The sequence below is a fragment of the Dendrobium catenatum genome, unplaced genomic scaffold, assembly GCF_001605985.2.
Source record: "Dendrobium catenatum unplaced genomic scaffold, ASM160598v2 fragScaff_scaffold_1076, whole genome shotgun sequence".
NCBI lineage: Eukaryota > Viridiplantae > Streptophyta > Magnoliopsida > Asparagales > Orchidaceae > Dendrobium > Dendrobium catenatum.
In genome coordinates this window covers 280,697-303,867 of record NW_021319538.1, presented here as the reverse complement: position 1 = coordinate 303,867, position 23,171 = coordinate 280,697, and the positions used below count along the sequence as shown (strand labels likewise).

General features: G+C 33.8%; 1 protein-coding gene across 4 annotated transcripts in view; it reads left to right on the top strand.

The window, feature by feature from the left end:
- The window catches only part of LOC110094521 (ribonuclease E/G-like protein, chloroplastic), a 39,419-nt gene extending 16,852 nt beyond the window's left edge, over positions 1–22,567 (top strand). For 3 of the 4 annotated variants that reach the window (XM_020819764.2, XM_020819765.2, XM_020819767.2), the window contains 7 exons: positions 4,084–4,231; positions 8,586–8,658; positions 16,291–16,403; positions 17,091–17,210; positions 20,519–20,674; positions 21,179–21,586; positions 22,521–22,567. In XM_020819764.2, the coding sequence (XP_020675423.1) occupies positions 4,084–4,231; positions 8,586–8,658; positions 16,291–16,403; positions 17,091–17,210; positions 20,519–20,674; positions 21,179–21,355 (787 nt within the window). In that variant the 3' untranslated portion in view covers positions 21,356–21,586; positions 22,521–22,567. Of the gene's footprint in view, positions 1–4,083; positions 4,236–8,585; positions 8,659–16,290; positions 16,404–17,090; positions 17,211–20,518; positions 20,675–21,178; positions 21,587–22,520 lie in introns of those variants that run through there. The other variant, XM_028698369.1, reaches the window with a different exon arrangement.
- Positions 22,568–23,171: the final 604 nt, after the last annotated feature.

Here is a 23,171-nt window from a genome sequence, read left to right as displayed (position 1 = left end):
CGAATGAGCTATTTAAGCCTATGATCCATATAGACTTATTCAACATCTCTATGTAAGAAGACATTTTTTACATCATATTGTTGTATAAACCACCCAAGATTAGCCACTAGAGAAATTAGCATGCAAATTATATTCATTTTTGTATTAGGAGCAAATGTTCTTTGGCAATCAATTCCATATGATTGAGTACATTATTTGGCTAATAATTCGTACTTCAATTTGTCTAATAGTTTATAGGAAAAGTTCACTTGCAATCTATAAATTTCTTTCTTTTTATATAGTTCAACAACTTTCCGAGTGTGATTTTTTGGACATTCTTCTTTTTTTCTCATGACATGTTTCTAATTCTTATTTTCAAGTGCCTGAAACAGGATTTCTGATATTGGAATGGAATTAAAGTTAATATTTGTCAGGAAGACACCACTATGAAGAGGAAAAATTGTGAAAGGATTGCATCAGGCGTTGGGACACAAAGTAGTAGCGATGGGTTGATTATTATTATTTGATAATAATTCTGATAGTAGAACCAAACTTAACTGCGCCCCCCCCCCTGGGTTGCCGTCTTCCCAATCAGCCTTAAATCCTCCCTTAAGTCTTCAACCAAACTCTTCCTTCCCCTACCCCTATTTTCTCAAGAGAAAATCTGAGAATTTTCTTCTCAGATTTTTGGTGAAATCTGAACTTGCTGTCAAACAAAAAAAAAAATATGGAGAGGAGATTTGTCCCTAGCAAAGCGTGTTTCCGTTCTACATCATTATTTGTTCGAAATAATTTTATATTGATATTGAATTAATTTTTTATTATGACAGTGAAAGTGAGGAGGATAATATTGATATCAAAATTTTGTTTTATGAGTTATACTCATGTCATCTGAGTACAATCATAAATAAAAGTGCCAAATTCAATTGCTCTAGAAATATTATTGATTTTGGTGGGTCTCCAGATATAATAATGAACTAACATATAGAGATTTGAAGGAGGGATGCCCTAGCTTATATTAATATGTCTAAATGATTTCAATATAGTGATTGGAAATGATGGAGCATGACAAGTAGTTTATGTCTTTAAGAAGATATTGCCCAGCTTTCTCTTCAGTTTCTCAAATCATCTTCCCCATAGATGTATAATGATTATAAGAAAATATTACATTATAATTGTTTTCTTTATCAATTTATTGATCCATAAAATATTTATAGCAAGATGAGAAACGTGTAATACGCCATTGAGGGTAAGTATGGGAGAAATTGAAGTCTTTTCTTGACCTGCAATAGTTGTTAGGGAATCATCAACCATTTTTATTTTTTTTTTATTAGTAAGACAAGTTTTTGTAGTTTGAAAGATGTTGGCATGGTTTGTCATGTGGTTATGGCCCTTTGAATCTAAGACCAGTTTTGGAGCAAATTACTTGAGACTCTAAAAACACTAAAGTTAAAAGTCATCATTTTGAATTAGAAAACTGATAGGAAATACTTGAGTTCGCAAGCAACCCTATCCCAAATTGGAGAGAAAACAACAACAAATTGCTGTTTACAGCGGCTTAACAATCCCAAACAGTGAAAAACTGCGAGAAATTGAGTAGGAATCTAAAGAAAATCACGCCAACCACTTGTATTCCACTAGTAGATGAAAGAAAATAATAACCATACAAGATTCTTCAATTCAAGAGGAAGAGAACTCTCCAAAAATCTCTAGCCAAGAAGACTAGAGCCCAAGCCTCCAAGAAGATCCCCAAAAAACAGCCCAAATTCAAGATGAAAACCTAAATCCCCCTTTTCCCCCTCTTTAACTCTCATCCCCTTACAAAATTCCTAAACAACCCTTCTATTCAAATCCCCCCCCCTCCCTTTCCATTCAAATTTTCCCTCCAACACTTGAATTAAACCCCATGTGGGTCCTGCCTGGAGTAAGGACCGGATGAGGGGCCCGCCTAACAGTACTCCCCTCCTAAAGGCTCACCTTGTCCTCAAGGTGAAATGAAGGGAATTGTTCTTTCATTCTTTCAAATGGCTCCCACGTAGCATCAAATTCGGGGAGGCCTCTCCATCTAATCAGTACTTCTTTGTTGCCCTCTTTATCTGACCTTACTCTTGTAAGTTCCAGTGGTTCAAAGACTACTTCCAAATCCTCAGTCAGTTTAGAAGGTAATTCTGCACTAACTGCATGCTCCCCTAGAGCTCTCCTCAACTGAGACACATGAAAAACTGGGTCTATGGTGGCAGATGATGGTAACTTCAGTCGGCACGCCACTGCCCCAATCCTATCCAAAACCTCATAGGGGCTGAAGTATCGCGGTGCCAATTTCTCGTTACTCCTTTTCGCTACTGTCCTCTGCCTGTAATGGCGTAGTTTAAGGAACACCTTCTCTCCCACTTCAAACTGCATGTCCCTCCTATGTGAGTCCGCCTGCTTTTTCATGATTTGTTGTGCCCTCAGCAGATGTTTCTTCAACTCTTCCAGCACCTTGTCCCTTTCCTCCAAGTGCTGCTCAACTGAAGAAACTGGTGTGCTTCCCCTCCTATAGTGCACTAGGTGTGGGGGATCCCTTCCATACATCACTTTGAAAGGAGTCATCTGAGGAGCAGAATGGTACGATGTATTGTACCAATTCTTGGCCCACGGTAACCACTTCGCCCACATACGCAGTGTTTCAAAAGCAAAACACCTCAAATAGGTCTCCAAACTTCGGTTTACCACCTCCTTTTGCTTGTCAGTTTGAGGATGGTAGGCGGTACTCCTTTTAAGAGTTGTGCCCTGCAACCTGAACAACTTTCTCCAAAACTGGCTGAGGAAAACTTTGTCACAATCAGTCACAATGGATTCAGGGATCCCATGCAGTCTAACCACCTCCCTGATAAATGATGCTGCTACTGACACCGCGGTGTAGGGATGTTGTAAGAGGATGAAATGTGCATACTTACTAAGTTTGTCAACCACCACCATGATGACAGTGAATCCTTCTGATCGTGATAGACCATCAATAAAATCCATGGACACTTCCAGACTCGATTTGGAAGTGCCAAGGATTGTAGTAATCCTCTTGGAGCCATGACCATGTATTTGTTTCTCTGGCACACTTCACACATTGCCACCATCTCCTCAACATCTTTATGCATCCCCTTACAATAAAATTTAGATGCTAGCCTACTATAGGTTTTCTGCTCTCCCGAGTGACTTCCAACCGCACTGCCGTGAAACTCCTATAACAAGTGGGGAATGTGTATGGAGGTTTGTGGCATCACAAACCTTCCTTGATACAACAGCCTCTCCTCCTCCATATAGTAACCAGGTTGGCTACCCTTGTCTTTCGTTAGATCCTCCTTGATCTTTTGCAACTCTGCATTCAACATGTTTTCTTCCTTGATGGCCCTCCAGTCGACCATCAAAGGTATAGACACAGCCAACTCTTGGAGCTCCCCAACACACCGGGATAAGGCTTCGGCCGCTTTTTTCTCCAACCCCGGCTTGTACTGGATCTCAAAATCATAGCCTAATAGTGTAGACAACCATCTCTGATGCTCCTCGGTCACCATCCGTTGCTCCAACAGGGACTTCAAGCTCCTCTGATCCGTTCGGATGATGAAATGTCTACCCAAAAGATAAGGGCGCCACTTCTAAATAGCCAAGACAATGGCCATTAACTCCCTCTCATAAAAAAATGATGACAATTTTGGTCTTTGAATAGGAGAACTAAACTAACATGAAACTGACTACAAAGCATTCTTTTTTTGTGCTATAAAATTCATGATTTTACCGGACAACTAATGTTGCAGAAAGTAACAGCATAAATAACCAGATATGCAACATTAAGATTTATATTTTCACAGTTTTGTGCAATTAACGTGAAAAGTCAAACTTCCTTATAATATGGTAAAGGACTTTTTAACATGTGTAGAAGGAAAAATCTTCCTTATAATTTCGTAATGGAATATTTTACGTTTAGAGTGATAAAAGTTTTGGACAAAGTAAGGATTCCATGCCGCACTCTCCTGTTTTCTTGTCAATAATCTTTGATTAATGTACGAACCGTCTCAAATCTCAGTTGATTAATCTCTTATATGTGCATATTAATTTCTTTCCATGTAGGGTTCCACTTTCAAATGGAGGTTCTTTGGTGATTGAACAGACTGAGGCGCTTGTTTCAATTGATGTCAATGGAGGTCATGGCATGTTTGGACAAGAGTCATCTCAAGAAAAAGCAGTTCTGGAGGTCAATCGTACCGCCGCAAGACAAGTGTGTTAGTTTGAACCTTAGCACCCTTGATCAGCATGCATTTATTTTGCTTTTTTTTGCATTACTTTGAAATTTTTATGATCTGCATGGCATGATGCGTTTCTTTCTGTAGTAGTCCGTGACTTGATTTTCTGTGGTTTGGAAGTGGTTGCAAGACTTTTTATTAAAAACAAATTAGAATATTGAAATTGTGCTAAGTATAACTTCCAGGAGTCCCTCAATTTGATGCGACATTTTTTTATTGTATCTTTGTAATTTATTCAGATTCTTCTTAAAATTTTATGCAGCAATTTTTATACTCTTTAGCAGACTGTTTTTATTCAATAATTACAAAACCAAGACCATCATTTTTTGTTGCTAGTTTGGTTCATAGATTATTGTGGCTATATAAGGGTGGGGTGTTCGTTGAGCATGGGCATGGGGTCGCTCCTGGATCCTGCTAACTAGAATCTATTTGTATAATCATATTTTATTACTGCGTAATATGAGCTAAATGGGCTCTAATGGGTGTAGAAAGATAATTCTTTATTGCCACTTGAATTGGTAGGATGACTGCTTTATACTATTCAACTTTGGTCAATTAGTAAGGTGGTGTTGGATGCCCTGTTTATATATAATTTATTCTCTCTCAAGTCTGTTCCAAAAAAAAAAAAAAGTCTGTTCCACTGAAACTAAAGCGGATTACAAAGTGGGATATATTGCACCAAAGCAATGTAGATCTTCAAAGAAATTTGTACATCAAAATTAAGCTATTAAAATCTTTATTTAATGAGATCAATCTCTTTGGATTTAATATTAATTTTTTGCTCAATGTTTTAGAAGTTAGGAACATGGTTGACCAACAACAATAATGACAACAACATCAATCTTTTATCCTTCTATGTGTGGTCGGCTACATGAATCTTTTTTCTCTATTGTGTTCTATTAAGAGTCAATTTCTCATTTAAATTTAATAAACAAGGTTATTTCTAATATTTTCGAGCCAAGCCTTTTTAAGTCTACCTCTACATTTCTTAATATAGGTCAAATCCAATACATCTACTCTCCTATCTGGGTTATTGGAAGGCCTATGTTTTATGTGTCAAAACCATCTAGGGTAACTCTCTACTCTTATTTGCCATTGGAGCTACTCCAACCCTTTCACATACATACTTGTTTCACATTCTATCTCTAAAAGTGAAGCTGCTAATCCACCTCAGCATTCTCATCTCTGTAACATGTAACTTTTTGCTTCTCTTTTAATTGCCAACATTTTGCGCCATAAATCATTGCAGATCTCACCTCCATCTTATAAATTTTTCCTTTAATTTTGAGGGGTACTTTTCTATCACACAACATGCCCTATATATTCCTCCACTTCAACAATCAAACTTGAATTCTACTAATAATATCCTTATCTATTTCACCATCACTTTGAACAATAGATCCAAGATATCTAAAATGTGTATTGTTATTAATGACTTGATTGCCCAATGTCACAATCCACCCACTAGAACTATTACTATTGAAATTACACTCCATGTAAACCTTTAGACTCTAATGTTGACCTTCATAATTGAAGTTTTCTTTCGACACCTCTTTAGTCTTATCAACAAGAAGAATATCATTAGCAAAACGCATACACCAGGGAACATCCTCTTGTAAATGTGTAGTAAGAACATCAATGACAAAAGCTAAAAGATATGGGCTTAAAGCCGATCCTTGATGTTATCCAACTGAAATAAGAAAATACTTGGTCAAACCGTCTTGTATTTGAACACAAGTAGCAATTCCTACATATATATCTTTAATGACTTGAATAAGCATTATTAACCACTTTCTTTTCTATGACTCTCCAAAGCACTTCTCTTGAGTTTTGGAAAATGGTTGATAACAAAGATATATATATATATTTTTAATGGAAAATAGAGATTAGTGGTGGGCGGAATGAAGTGAGAGGAAGATAATTTGTGTGGCAGAAGAGGTAGTGATAAAGGAGAAATGGGATAGTATATACTGTACATTGGTCACACTCCTATGCTGACAGTTTGTTAACTTTCCTACTTTGATCCTTTTGACACTGCTTTTGACAAAGAGAGGAGAGAAGTTTAAATATTTGTCAAAATATAGTTAGAGAAGAAATTATCTTCCATATAGGGAAGGGAGGTCCATCACAATAGGTTATTAGAACTTTTATTAAATTTTTACTCGTTATAGCTAGTAAATCATCAAGTGGTATTTAGGTCTTGTGCTAAAGCTAAACCTTGGCTCATTATAGTTGATAAATCATCAAGAGGTTATTAAAACTTGTGTTAAATTTTGGCTCATTATAGTTGTTAAATCATCATAAGATGCTCTGGTCAAACAAAAAATGTTATTGTAGAATTGGGAGAGAGTTCTCTAAAATTACAATAATAACCTATCTTAGTGTTTACAAAAGTGCTAGGCCACTAAAGATGTTGTGGTTGCTCAATGCCTAAGGCGCTAGATTCCGCTCCACTAAAATGGGGTGCTAAAAAGAAATGATTAAAATCATTTATAAATAAAATTTATTTTTTAGGAATATTTTTGACGAATATAAAATAATAACTGCCACATGAAATTATATTTGAAAAATAATTCATTTTCAAGTTCCATTGCATTCCAAGTTTGAAAAATCTTACTATTAAACTATTCTAAATAAGCGCAATTAAGCTACTTGAGTATGTTGGGTTTAGCAGCTTTAGGATAGATCTAATTTTCATTGCCATCTATTCCATCATCATCATCCATATTCTATTTTCTACCATTGAGTTTGATGCCTACCATCCATTCATCTATTTCCTTAGCACAATCATGTTCATCTCTATATATCATTAAATTTATTTCTTGCCATCTTTTCCTATATTTCTATAGATCTATCATTTCCATCTTCAAGATTCACTATTCAAAAACTTAGTCTCTTGCGGGCACATCTTATCAACTTGTTCCAAAGTGCTCATATTTTCTCTCCACCTTTTTTTATTCTTTTCACTTCATCTCATGCCAAGTTGTCATCATAAAAACTAGCTTGTGTTTAGCATTAGGAGTATTTTAAGAAATCATTATGTCTCGGTTCATCTCATGCCAATTTTTGTCTCGGTTCCCAATTGTAGTTGTTGAAGAAGGGCATCTAATTGCATGGCAAGATGTACTCCATTGAATGCCTAGGTAATAAAGCCCGTTTGGTAGGTGCTGGAGGCACTATAAACTTGCCTTGTCTTGCTTGAGCCTTAAGGCAAGTTCCAAACTCACTTTAAACAATATTTCCTTTTCGGTCCCAAAGGTTTCATAATTCAGTTCAAAAGTTGGACGATGTGGTCTTGCCCATTGACATTTTTGGTGATTGGTTGTTTTGGGGGGGAGTATGCCTCATCTTGATCATATATTGCCATATCCATCTGGTTTGTATTTTTAAATATGGTACTTGATTGCGGTATTATATACCATATCAGAACAGATCTATGGCCCAGATATGGAGGGACTATGCATTAGTTGATTTAAGACAGTTAATAGTTAAGAAGGTGGGTATAGGACAGGATGTCTTGTGCAAAGGAGGTGATTGGATCTCTCTTACAAAATTTTGGAATGAGGGGAAGAGACTGAGGGAAGGGATCTATTTTTCTGCAGTAAGAGAAGTTTTTGAAGTTTCATTTTATAGTGGTTAACTTGCATGTGGTCCATATGTGGGCATCCTTGTCAACAAAGTGAAATTGTCAGCCATAAATTTGGCACATTTGGATCCTTGTATTAGAGCACTTAAATATTACATTGTCTTGCTGTTTATTATCTTGGCCAATGGAAAGATTGGAGAATTGGTGAGAGAGAGAAGTGAGAGAGAGAGATCTTAGTAAAAAACTAACAATCATCAAGGCTGATAATGGGGTTTGGAGCTGAGTTGGGTGAGAAAGATTAGCCAAAGGGAGCTGATGTATTTGATGGGTGAAGTTTAGTCTTGAATTAGCTAGTGTAATCTGTCACAATATGTGCTATGTTTGTCATATATACTTTTTCCCTCGCATTCTTATTTTGATCCATTTATGAAAATATTGTTATTCAAAGTCATCCTTAAGGGTATGCTTGGTTGACGCTTAGTTAAGCTAAGTCAAGTGATGAAATTCTTAGGCATTAAACGGTGAGTTGTTATTCTTATTTCAAAATGTCACTTTACCCCAAAACCTTAACATCCGTTCTAGACATAAATTTTGTCAACGTAAATTAAAGTTGATTTGCATTACAATGTTGACCCATTTCAGAATTATCTAAGGTGAAGGAAGCCACTCAATATTTAGCTATACCCTTTCAAGATATATGATACAGTTCTTAGACATGCTACTAAAATTTATCCTTGTTTCAGATTGCTCGGGAGCTGCGTCTAAGGGATATTGGTGGCATCATTGTAGTGGATTTTATTGATATGGCTGATGAATGTAAGTATATTGCAGATCATGTCAATTTTTATGTACTTTGGATGCTATGAATTTTTAATCTTCCAATAAACCAAAAGCATGAACTGCCCTTGCTTGTATGATATTTTATGAAGCATAGTTTAATTCTTAATTTAGATCTCCTTGGATCTTCCTTTAACCATGCAAATATTTTTATTATCCCAAGGATTACAAGGGCACAGTACATAATCATATACAAATCAGTAGGACTGTACCAATATTAATTTAACTGTGAAAGCTTCTTGCATGTGTTCATGTGTGAGTTGCATATGTCTATGCGTTGTGTGACAGAAGTATCTTTTGGCATCTAAAAATTATTTGAACCTTTTCATTATCGGATCAGCACTGTAAAGAAGGTGGTCTCAAAATCATTGCTTGTTTCCAAAATTTTGTTATTATTTTTTTGCATGTTTTACTCTTAGACAAGAATTAAACTGATATCTGTTGAGTAACTCATACTAATGTCATCTTCTGCCTACCCATTTTCATCCTTAGCAATACACTAGGACTGACATGGAGATGATCAGTTTATATAACTTTTTGAACAAATTATACTCATTAGCTAGCTTAATCCTACATTTTCTATACCTATCTTCTTTTACTCTACTATTTATCCACAAGCTTTATAAGTTCTTTTACTTAGAATTATTTATGCATTACCTATCTTCATTTGATTTCAGAGTTCTCTACTCATTTCTAATCCAAAGGCCTATATATGACTTCCTGAAAGTTTTTTTTTTTTTTCTAATTTTTTGGATGCTTTTATATAATTATAAAATTTTGTAGTTAATACTTTTTTGGAGGTCACCAAATATTTGAAAGAGTGTAGGATATTGAACTAGTACATAAAGCCTGAATATAAATTTTGATTGATGTGTCATATTAGAGAGTTATATTAGTTGTTCTTTAAATGAGTTCATGTACACCAGCCGCAAACATAAAATTTAGAACTTGCTGATAAAGTGAAATATGGAGTTTGACTTTAATGTAAAGGCAACCTCACCAAACTATCTGTCCTAATATTTTATTCTTAAAATATTATTAATCAACTAGATTAATTCAGAAAACACTTATTGAGTGTGCTTTCCAATATCCATATTGAACGTTTAAACCTTTATGAGCAGGATGCCAAAATGTGAAATTATAAGTTCATAACAAAGCTATTCTTCTGAGGATATCTTTTGCATGGCTTCTGGTGAGGCCCTGAAAACAAGAGATTTGACTTATATTCAGGAAAGAGGTCTTTGGCCTTTTGAATGAAGGTGTCAACAAGAGGCGGAGCTTGTTTATGGCTAAAGAGGATGGCATTTGAAATATTTCTTTGCAGTTCTACTCTTTCTTTAAGGAATTGAAGTCATCATCATCCACCACATACAAATCGATTTAGTAGGCAGTGACTTGGCGTGATATCCGGATAGGTAACTAAATTAAACCTCATAGGCAGTGATGTGCTATGACCGCTCGACAAGGCAGCTTCTAAATTGCATAATCATTTGAAGGAAAGTAGGCATTAGTAAGGTTTTCTAGGAAGGAGAGGTACTTTAGACTTTCTCCTTCATGTGATACTACAAACATCACTTTCTGAATCAACAGTGCTAGAGAAATAATTAAAATGTTAGGTTTTTCTTGATTATAAAGAGGACTGTCTAGCAGGATCCTTTCTATTTGCATTGCATCTTATGTCCTCTTTGTAGCCCTTTTTCTCTTCGATATTTTTATCAACAATGCCATATGATTGGGTAGAATTCAATTTCAATGAATGTAATATCTTGAATCGATTGTTTTGGTTCCATCGCTTGGTGTTATGGAAGCCGAAAGAGAGATTGACTCCATTGTTTAGAATCAAGAAAAGGAATGATTTGCAGGAGGAAGACAAATGGTTGATGTACCTTTAAATCGTGAGATATATAGTGTTTAATGTAGAATGAGATCGAGAGAGTGGGAACTTTCGTCGAGACATGTGAGAGAATCACTAGGGAGAGGGTTGTCGACGAACTAGTGCGGAAGGCTAGTGATGAAGTTGTGTGTGAGGTAGACAATGTGAGCGTATTGTGGCCTGTGGCAACGAGAGGGTAAGACACAAGCTCAATGGGAGGGGAAGACACATGATTGGTTGAGTGGCTATGGCACAAGCATTCTCACGTGTGAAGGCAATGTAAGAATTTTTTTTTATTTATAAAATTATATATATATATATATATATATATAATCCTAGAATATAGTTATCAATTTTTTAGAATAGTTATATGCAATTACTGATAATAAAATCTAAAATTTAAAATATTATTAAAGTATTATCTTAAGATTAATTTATATTCATAATTTAAGAGATTTGAGTTTAGAAAATACTTTATATTGGTTATAACTTATAATTTTAAAAAAATATATATTAGAGCAAGGTTAATTATTATTTAGGTAGATTTTAAAGAAGATATGAAAATTAATTGATGATGTTATGATAATTATTTTGTGTGAGAGTGGATAAATTAAAATTATAAATGTTAATTATTATAAATTAGACTTAAAATTATATGCTTAAATATTAATGAGATTGCATGTTGATATCGGTATTAAGACAAAAAGAAGTGGAGTTTAATGTGTGACATAGGTGAGATAGAACTTTTAAAAGTGAGGTGAGTATTCATATTTTATTTAATTTATAGTAATGATATTTGCTTCTTCTAATTTGGTGTTTCAAGTGCTATTAATATTTAATCACTTACTATTAATTTTTTATTTGTTATCTCTATTAAAGATTATTGGTCATGTTGAATTGGATTATATGAATTTTATATCATAATTAGGTCACTTATGATGTCATATAATGTTTACTATACATTGGTATGAAATGATATGGAGAATGTAAATAAACTTAGTTATAAAAATGTTATATGTGTATGATTGAATGATGGAGTACACTCCCTTAATGTACTGGTTGGGGATTTAATATACCTACACGCGTGAATTTGAAAAAGTTTTGAAAAAGGAATTGGAAATGGAAGTACCAAAGTTGGTACTGTTTGGATGATGTCACCTATGATGGTTGTATTAGTTACAAAACCGAACAAGGCATGATTTGTGTGTTTTATATGCATAAAATATTATTTATGGCCATTTTTAAAATACATTTTAAATATAATTATTATTGAATAAATTTGTTTTATTTTATATTTTGTAGCAAGTATGCATATTGTTCAAAATGTCATTGTATTACTGTAATTTAGAAGCATGATCTACATACTAGATTGTGTTATAGCTCATCCCTATTATTGAATAAATGTACACATGTATCATCCAAAAATAAATTAAATGTATTTAAGAGAAGAAAATTTACGCGATGCTTCGAGAGGGAGTTATTTATTTGAAATAGGTATATTATTTTTCTTTTTAAAATAAATTTGGAGTTTTAGTGGCTCTTTAAGTATATTGAAAATAGTTTATTTTTAGAAATTTAGTGAACAAATTTTAAAATAACCGTCTGACCATTTATTTCTGTCTCCTTAATTTGAGCCTTTGGGTCATATTGTGATAGTGAACCCCCCCTTGCAATGTTGGTAGTGGCTTGACATCATATATTATTAAAATATATTAAATCCTCGTTTATTTGCGACCCCATGTGCAATCACATACTCTGAGATGCATCAGATGCAATGCACCATTTGAGGCTGCAATTATCTTTCCAAACCAGTGAAGAGAGGAAAAATGAAACAGCTATGTTTCTCTCAACTAAAGAGAGCGCCTCCTTAGTGGAATCTTTTTTACTATGTTTTTTTTTTTATTTTCCTTGTACTTGATCAAAAAATATCTCATTGTTGATTTTCTTCTCATCGGGTTCTTTCAAATCTTTTTAGATTCTCGTTATAGCTCTACAACTTCCAAGAATAATCTCTTTGGCTTTGTTTATTTAAATTGATTTCTTAGCCATTTTAGTTCAGTTATGATGATTTCTCCTTGTTTCATCATCTTAAGGTTTTAAAAGTATGCATTTAAGGATGCAAATGCCTTTGGAAGGTGATGCTGAGTAAGTTATGGTGGCAAAGGGATTGGGTAATTGGATGACAGACCAAGTTTTTGGACTGTGATGAAGAGAAGTGATTTGTTTTGGCAGTTATCATAATACTGAGACGTAGATGATAGTTGATCAAAATTAAGAGAACATGTGTTTTCATTTTTTTATTATCAAAATTTTCTAAGCTTGTCATCGTTATGCAATGCTAATGTAAGGATATAAACCAACATTTTTTCCATAACAAGGGAACTACGGGGTGACTTTGAAGTCTGGTCGTCAAGAAGGATGTAGTTATAAGATGATGAACTTAGCTAAAAAATTGCCTGTACAATAGTTGTCACATATTCGAGCCAAAAGAAGGACAAATATTTAATTTACTTGCAGTGGATACGAGAATAGTAGGGGTGATTTTGGGTTAAATTTGGAGGATAGGTTGTCAAGTGCCTTTTTTAAAGAAAGAGAGTAGGCATAATGTCTATTTAGTTTGGGTAATAGAAATGAATTTAGGTTCTTTTGAGTGTCAGTAATGTTGGGTAGCTAGATTAACGTGAATGGGGCATGAAGAGAAGATTTTTTTTAAGGAATTAACTAATTTCAACTAAGCATTGAATAATGATCTTAAATTTATGGCATAAGGGTTTATGAAGCAAGCCCTTGCTTGTTTAAGATAAGGCTGATGATGGTGAAGAATAAAATCATTGGCCTTTTGTTTGAAGATAGCATAATCCTAGTGGATGTTGTAATAGTGTAATCAGCTGCTTGAAGCTTTAGGTTTTAATATTAGCCGAGCAGGATACCATTTAAAGGCTAAATATAAAACTTACTTTGAAGTAGAATGTAGGAAAATGCTGGATGATATTTTGTTTGTGTTAAAAATATGGAGCATAAAATATGCACCATCTTATCAAAAGTTTTTGGCACTTACGAAAAGGCTAGATTAACTCTTACGCTTGTAAATTTATTAAAAAATGATTTATGAAAAGTAGATTTAATGCTATCGTGAGCACTTAATCAGAATGCGAGAGAAGGATTTATAATTGGATGCTATATAGTTGAGGATGACGCCAGATTCAATCTCCTACTATTAATAGATATGGTTGTGAACACTTTCGCAAACTTAAAATTGTAGATTATTTTGCTATTGCAAAGAATTCCTGTGGTGCGAGCTTGCTTGCTCAAACTGGGTCCAACACTACTCCAATACTTGTCAGACATGTCGAAGACATATCTGATTAGAAAATAATTAAAACTAAATTGGACATGCGTATTCGACACATGTGTCCGGCACGCTTGTCTTAAATATTTTATGATTTTTTTAAAAATATAAATTCTTGTACTTTAGATTTTTATTTATTAAAAAAATAAAATTTAATTTCTTATTTTCTCTCGATAGCATCAAATCAATTATCCGTACTTAATATCTCATTCTTAGAACATTCTCATTTTCATTTCTCTTTAGTTGTTTACAACTAGGGTTTCACAACAACGTGCGATGTGATTTCTCTAATGTTGTTAAAACAACCATCTTAATATTGAAGTTGATGATATCTTGACATTAATGCTCAACATCTCAATTTCTACACCCACAATATAATGCCCAAAATGTTCAAAAGGTGAGCATAACTTTTGGCTAAAAAATTTTTCCCATTTTACCATAGCTCCAGAAAACATCAAATATAATTTCATTAAATTCTATTTTAAATTTTTAACATTTTGATATATAAATATTCAATTAATATTTATTTAAAATTTAATTTAAAGTACTATAGCTAAACCAGTCATTTAAAAAACTATTTAAATGCATTGATGTAGCATTTCCACTAATTAAAAGCATGCAAGGGACTGATGAGGGAGTGTTGTAATTAAGAGTTGAGAATGAACTGGGAAATCAGTAGTGGAACTTGTATTAGTATATTATATTATATATAAGTTAAGCACTATTAAGCATTAGCCCTTACCATTCTTTCTTCCCCACCTGCTCGTAGCTCTCTGAAGTTCACACAGAGAGCAGGCCCCGAGCTGCTGCGTGTTGAAGCGGGCTTGCTGTGGGAGAAATTGCTGAAATCGGGTAAGAAAATAAGGAATGAAGGGAAGTAGAGGAAGGAGGCTTAGTGATGTGAAACTACTAGGAGTTACGTTCAAAATTAAAAAGAGAATTGTTAAAGTTTGCTTTTATAATTTTATGGGATCATGCAAGATTGGGTTAAGATGTCGAAACGTTAACTTTGCTTAGGCGAAAGAGTTCGCAAACAAGATTAACCAAAACGATTCTTTCAAAGTTCTAGGCGAATTTAATATGCAAAGTACAACAACAAAACCCAACGTTTAGCAATGAGGAGTTCACCTTGGGGCCGTATCACTCAAGAGGTAGTGGACTTTTGGCGGAGATAGAAGATCCAAGAGATGAACGAAGTTACCACTAGGGAGAGGGCGCCGAAGAACTTCTTTAAGATTTTATGGTCAGAGCTTTCTTTTTATTAAAATGCATTTATAAATGATAAAATCTATTCTTTAGGTTGTATATAAAAGGAAAAGAGGATGGGGTATTTCAGGTGAACAAATTTACCTGATTACTCTAGAGAACGAGGTGAGATACCCAACCTATATTGTAGCAAAATAAGAGCATTTTTATATACTTATGGTAATTGTGGTAGTAATTATTTTATATTAAGCATGTTGTTTAGTACTGATTCATTTAAGATAATTACTTGTTATTTGAATTATTTGATAAACACTATATGCTGAAATGTGATGCTACAGAATGATGCTACAGATATAGGTTATGAATAATTGAATCTTAATGAAAAGGGAAAATGAGAAAAGTCATATTAAGATATAAAAATTATAATATTGTGTTGATCTTGTGTTTATATCCTGTATTTTCAATAATTAACGTATTATGTGTCCGTGTTGTGTCGTGTCAATGTCGCCGTATCCATGTCTGTGCATCATAGCTTTTAACCTTTATTTTCATTTTACACAATTTTTTAATTTTGAGGCTTCCGCCTCAAAACTCTTTGAGCCTTATGTCTCGCCTCAAAAATGAAAAATACATCAATACCCAATTATGCAATTTTAAACCTTGATTTTGATAATGATGTATATTGGTATGTTGACTATTTTACTTGTTAATATTATTAATATATATACTTAAATAGTCTATATGTCGTCCCAATTAGCTTCCATGGGCAAGTCTCTAGATTTCAAAATTTGACCCTGCACCCTATCCTGACTTCTTGCTCCCTTTTTGAACAATTTTGATCGTTCATGGGTTGTAATAAATGGTGCAAAACTGAGCAAACAAATAAAAAATGGTTGATTTTGAAATTTTCACCGCTGAGCACATTTCATGAGTCTCATTTTTGTAAAAACGTAGATATCCTAGCTATTTATATCTTGCTATGAAGGTTTTTCAATTTTGTTCATTTCAAATGCATGTTTTAAGACACGATCACCATCTATTATGAATGTTTTGTTAGTTTTTGTTATCCATTAACTGGTTTTATGTGCATCAACAGTGCTTATACAATTCGCATGTTCCTCTACAAATACTGTTTTTTCAAACCCTTCTTTTTTTTGGGTTAAAACTAATTTTCACTTTTCAGCAAATAAGAGGTTAATATTTGAAGAGATGAAGAAGGCAGTCGAAAGAGATCATTCAATGGTCAAAGTATCTGAGCTATCCAAACATGGATTGATGGAAATAACCAGAAAGAGGGTAATTAATCGTCAGAGTACCAAATCATTCTTTTGTTTTTAGTTTTGATCACGCTCCTAGCTACGTAATTCCTTCCCAGGCTTATGAAGTATGAATATTACACGGGACCAAGTACACTTCAATACGAATTCTAGGATAAAGAAGGAAAAAAAAAAGATACAAATATGGTCTTTCATGAAAAATAACTATAGACTCGTACGTTAACAGAATCCTATAAACAGATATGCATCTATTTGTGTCCGTATGGATATACATATGAGACATTTTCATACATCTCTCCTATATTTTATATCATATGCTGACAATTGCATATATGATGCACTGTCAAAATATCCATGTATGTGAATAGTATTTATCCCAAATGAAAATATATATTATTCGAAGTTCGGGGTAGCTTTATTTACTCCTGGTCTAGCTTTCTGGCCATTATTGTAGAAAATACTATGAGAAACTTGATATTTCCCATGGCACTTATCAGCTTCCCTTCATGATTCATCTGTGTTTAATTCTGCTAGTGTATTTTTTATCATATAAACAGATAGGAGTAGAAAGTAATAAAAGAGGAAAATTTTATGCAGTCGTTTTTGTTTACATCCATTTCGTTCAATGAAAATTGATGTTTTGGGCATAAACTCATTTACTTGTTGATGAATGCCAACATTCTTTAGCTGATAATTCTCTTTCCAGGTTCGTCCCAGTGTTACATTCATGATTAGTGAGCCATGCTCTTGTTGTCACGCAACTGGACGTGTTGAAGCCATAGAAACATCATTTTCAAAGATTGAACATGAAATTTGCCGATTACTTGTGAGTGAAGTACTCGAGTTGTTTTCCCTTGGATTATTTCCTTGCATTGTTTATAAAAAATGTTTACTCTTGCAAAAAGACATCTGATTAGAGGCCTCTGTCATTCCCATTTTGGATTTTAAAGTTAAGACTTCACTTATTTCTCTTGTAGTTGAATTAGCTATAAGATGCATTTACATGCCCGTTGTTATTCAACTGGTTTGTGTAGAGCTTTATTTGAAATTTCAATTTAAAAGAGTGAACTTTTATTTTTTTATAGCTGAGCGAGCTTTTTTTGCTTTCATTTGTTGTCTCATACTCTCATATAAGTTGCTTGAACTTATAAAACAACTTTTGATCATAGGCTGTCATATGCTAGAAGGAGCATTAATATTCAAAGAAATAACTAGCTTATTATAGTAAATTTTAAATCGAGATATGCTTTGTTCATTAATTGCATGAAAGATTGAATAAAAAACAAGTATAAATATTGCTGGAAAATGAAAACTAGTGGTCAAGTGTATAGTCATTTAATTCCACCAGGCTAGTCAATTACTGAAAGTAAATTTTTATTTAAATTTCTATTTTCTTGCTCATTCTTACTATTCATTATCCTTAAAATACCATATAATGCTTTTATAGGTTTTGGCCCATTTGTGTCGTTAGGTCGTCACCTAGCACAATTCAAGTATTTTTGAGATGTTAAAATCTATTTTTAGCAAAACATTTTGGACAATTTCAATTCATTATTTTAGGTCTATACTTTTTCCTCTTTGAACCTTCAACATAATGTTTTCTACCTATTTAATGGGTGCATTTTCTATCATTTATTATTTATGTCTAAATTATTTAAATCTATTTTCAACCATCTTACTTTTAATAGACATTACTTCAACCATTTCTCTAACATGATTATTTATTTAATTTATAATGTTTTGTTTTATCACATATCCATCTTAACATTTTCTTTTTAGCTACTTGATTCAGCTATAAATAAATTTTTTATCATTGCAACACTGCATTTATACAACATGGCTAACCTTAATTATAATAAAGTTTACTTTCCTGGCTCCTTGACTAAACTTTATTTTAGCTATCCAATCATAATTCTGGAAGTTATATCATCATCCATATCCTATTCTTTTATAGAATGGATTCAAAATATTTAATTATATCACACTTGAGTATTATTTATTTTTTAATAATATTTTTATTGATAATTATTAATATCATGCCTATCAAACTGGCATACTAGATGCCTTGTTTTTTAAATCACCAACTTACAAAGAGGACAATATTTGTAACTTAGTATTATTTATGGTGGAAATAAGGGGCGTACCCAACCTTAATTTTTAGGGGGGCAAAAAGTGTAGAGATTTTTTTTGCCTTGAAGTTGGCTCGACTCCTTTTTGTTCATATCCTTGATCATTGTACGCTTTGCATATATGTCGGGGGTTCAACGCCCTCTTACGGGGTTCGACCTGCCCGATCAAGCATTTTATGAACAAATTTTAGTTGTAAGAATATTTTTGAATTTTTAAACTATTTCTCTTTGTTTTTGTTCATCATTTCCTAACAATTGTCATTCCTCAGTTGTCTTAGATTGGTTATACTTATTTTCCCCCCTCGGCCTTCCTCAGATTCAGATATGTTTGCTAAGTTTATTGGTACAGAACATTGCTATTAAAAAAAAATCATTGCTACAAAATTTTTCTATTAAGGAAAAAAGCATTTCAACAGAAATTTGCTATTTAGAAAAAAAAAACATTGTTATAGCCTACATAACTTTGTCATTCAGAAAAAAATCATTTCTACACAAATTTGCAGAAAATCAATGCTAAAGCCTACAGAACTTTGCTATTCAATACGGAAGGCTGCGTGGTGCAAAAACATATCATTAAAAAAAAAAAACAGATCATTGGTATTGGTAGTTTGGTACAGAACTTTGCTATTCATTGATTCTCACTTCTCTGAGCATTAAAAACAAATCTTTTAAAAAAAAGAACTGTCTGATTAGAGAGGCGAGATTGGCCAGACTAACTTCAATAGGAAATCGAACATAGCAAAACGCGCAGAAGACGAAGGCTGCAAGTCTGCGAAGAAGATGACAAGGGCGAAGATGAAGGCTGTTGCGAAGTATGACGATGAATAGCCAAGACAAAGGCTGCTATGTCGAATGCGCCTGCAGTTTGAGAGACGCGACTTGCGAGAGCTGTTCGGAAATCGGAAGACGGGATGGGCAGACACGCATAGCATTGATAAATTTATGGCAAAACTTATTTTTGAGGGTGAGCAAAATTTCAAAAGTACCCTTTTAATACATTAGATTTTTTTTTTTAGGGTGCGCATTTGCCCACCCTTACTTGTGTGGGGATCCGCCCATGATGGAAATTGTTCATATAGTTAGGTTCACATGATTTTTTTTTCCTTTTGAATTCTCCTAGTAAACCTAGTATTTATTTCTCATTTGATTGATTGTGCACTTGATTGGTCCAGAGCTAAGATGATATTGATTCTCACTTCTCTGAGCATTAAAAACAAATTATTTTAAAAAAAGAACTGTCTGATTAGAGAGGCGAGATTGGCCAGATTAACTTCAATAGGAAATCGAACATAGCAAAACGCGCAGAAGACGAAGGCTGCAAGTCTGCGAAGAAGATGACAAGGGCGAAGATGAAGGCTGTTGCGAAGTATGACGATGAATAGCCAAGACAAAGGCTGCTATGTCGAATGCGCCTGCAGTTTGAGAGACGCGACTTGCGAGAGCTGTTCGGAAATCGGAAGACGGGATGGGCAGACACGCATAGCATTGATAAATTTATGGCAAAACTTATTTTTGAGGGTGAGCAAAATTTCAAAAGTACCCTTTTAATACATTAGATTTTTTTTTTAGGGTGCGCATTTGCCCACCCTTACTTGTGTGGGGATCCGCCCATGATGGAAATTGTTCATATAGTTAGGTTCACATGATTTTTTTTTCCTTTTGAATTCTCCTAGTAAACCTAGTATTTATTTCTCATTTGATTGATTGTGCACTTGATTGGTCCAGAGCTAAGATGATCAAAATTTAATTTTAGCCTTGGAGTGTGTGGTCAGTTAGACTACTACCTTCTTAGAAGGATAGAAAGGCTTATTCTCACTCCTCTTATACCATTCGTCCACATTTTTGAAAGATTTTGATATAAAGTGATTTAAATAGTACATTAAAATTCAAAAAAGTAGATTTATTTGTCTTTAAATATCAACCATTCATATATATATATATATATATATATGTTGGTGTTTTTAAACTTCTATGCTATTTTATTAAACAATTATGATTCTTTTAGGCCGCCATGGATCATAAACCAGATCCTGAGAATGTAAAATCCTGGCCACAATTTGTGCTGAGGGTGGATCGATTCATGTGCAATTACCTAACATCTGGAAAACGCACCAAACTGGCCGTCCTGAGTAGTGCGTTAAAAGTGTGGATTTTACTGAAGGTTCTCTCTCTCTCTCTCTCTCTCTCTCTCTCTCTCAGTAAATTGGTTGCTACTTATTATCTTTCAGGCAATCAGTCTGCGGGAAAATTATTAGGTGCGGAGACCGGACTTAGAGATACGTCCGGACATCCACTTAAAATTTGACACGTGGAGTGTACTTTGGTTGTGTTTTTTTGTGCGCTTTGCCTACGCTTTTTCTCCACTTTAGTTGCGCTTTGACTGTTCTTTTGTTGCACTTTTTTACCTGCATTTTGACTGCGCTTTACTTGTGCTTTACCTGCACTTTACCTGTGCTTTGGCTGCGCTTGGCTTAAAGTTCCGCGGACATATTAATTATATAAAGTATAAAATAAATCCAACGCGTTCACTCCACATGTCAACATTTTATTAGAGTCCGGATGTACCTAATAATTTTTCCAGTCTACAAACATGTAAACTAGTTTACAGGTTCTCTTCTTTCCACAGTTTTAAGTTCACTGCTCTGTTCCCTCTCATTTGTGTCAGGTTGCTAGAGGATTTTCTAGAGGTACATTTGAAGTGAAGCCATTCACAGATGAGAAGGAAAATGAGGGCCAAAGAGTAGCTATTTCCAGATTAAGACATACAGGAGCTACAAGTTACATTCCAAACACCAAAGTAACTATCTTCCCATTGAAAAAGTGGAAAGGGCGCATCAAATGATAAATTTTACTTCAATTTCTGCATCTTTCTGATTCATTTAAGAGGCAAACATCTTGGTTTGTGTGGTTTTGTTCTCTGCAGATGTCTGGCTGTTATTGATATCACACTTATTTGTTTATGTATTTGATTTTGAGCTGTGATTGGTTGATTTTCGGCTTGGAAATGATCATTGAGCTGCTTGTAATCTTTTTTGTTTTCTCTGTATGTTTAGGCCATTTGGAATTGTTGCAGGTATTGGAGTATTCTTAGATGCTTTTTCTATCCCGATTTCTGGTAATCCTCTCATTCACTTATGCAATACTCTTAAATATGTGAAATCTTACATTAAGAAAGAGACCTGGTCGAGTTATAATTCTGTTTCTAGACACATTGACTCCTTGCTTGCCTCTCAAAGGGAACTATTGGACAAATTACATGTTGACCCCAACAACATCTTGTTAAACTCTTCCTTAAAAGATATCAATGCTAAGATTGTGGACTTCAATGAAATGCATGCTTCTTGGATAATTCAAAGGGCAAAGGTGAATTGGTTGAGACATGGAGAGGATGATCTCAAATTTCTATATGGCAAGATTAGATGTAGGAGAGGAAGTTCCAAGTCGGTATGTAACTTGTTGGCTTCTTCTCCTAACATGGCTAGAAATGAAGTTATTGCATCTATCATACAGCACTTCCAAGATCTATACAATCCCACCCCTCCTTCCCTTCTGTCTTCGAATGGTTTTCCTGCAGGGAATGGTTTTCCTGCCTCTATTGCGAATTCTCTCACCACTTATGTGCACAATGATGAAATAAAAGCTGCTGTTTTTGGTGCTAGGGAGCTTGGTATTGCTGTTTCTCTTTGCAGGCAGTGGATTTTCTGGGTCTGGCGATTCTCCTTTCTGGATCCATCTGCTCTCATGCTGTGTTCTGCTGATTGGACGCAAGGATGCAAGTTTTCAAGACCTTTTTGTGCTTTTACCACTATTTTGGCTCTTTTAATGTATTTACATAGTAAAGGGTGGTATAGTTGGGTTTTTCCCTTTATTTTGTCCTCCATAAGTTTTTGTTTTTACTTATGTAGGAGTTTTACATGTAATCTTTTTTTTACTTGTAATTTTCTCTTCTGATAGCAATATATGGGCTTAGGCCCCAAATTTCCCAAAAAAAAAAAGAATTGTTGCAGGGATATTTACATACATCACAATTTTTATGTATTTTATATTTCGAACACCTAAATTTTGATATTAATTTATATAACTCTTTAATATTTAATTAAATCTTTAATATTCATTTTATATTTCTAACACCTAAATTCAACTCAAATATGAAAAATCTGAGATTAGAAAGATAAGTTCTATGTGAATTTTGATATTGAAAGGTGGCTCCTCTTGGGCATATTGCTAATAGAGCTTGAATGCTTTCTTGATTCTATTAAGATCAAAGGTCTATTTGAGATGATTATAATTTTTTATAAAATTGTTTTAAGAAGTTGCTGTAAGAAAAGTAACTTAATTATTTTGATTGTAAAAAAATAAAATTTTATCATAAAAATACCTGAAAAATAGTGAAAAAGTAAGAAAAATTGATGGCCAAATAAAATTATGATTATTACTTAAAAAATAAGTAATGAGAAAGCTACACTAAACAAAATTTAAAATTTGAGCTAGCTTTCTTATGAAAGCAGATTCTAAGTACAATTTTTTTTTTTAATTTGAAATTTTTTACATGAAAGCTGTTTTATATAACGGTCAGAAAATTGTCTCAAATGAAGCCTAAGACAATGATGAATAGAGTTGTTAGTGTGAATACAAACCTAAAGGATCCACTCAAGGAG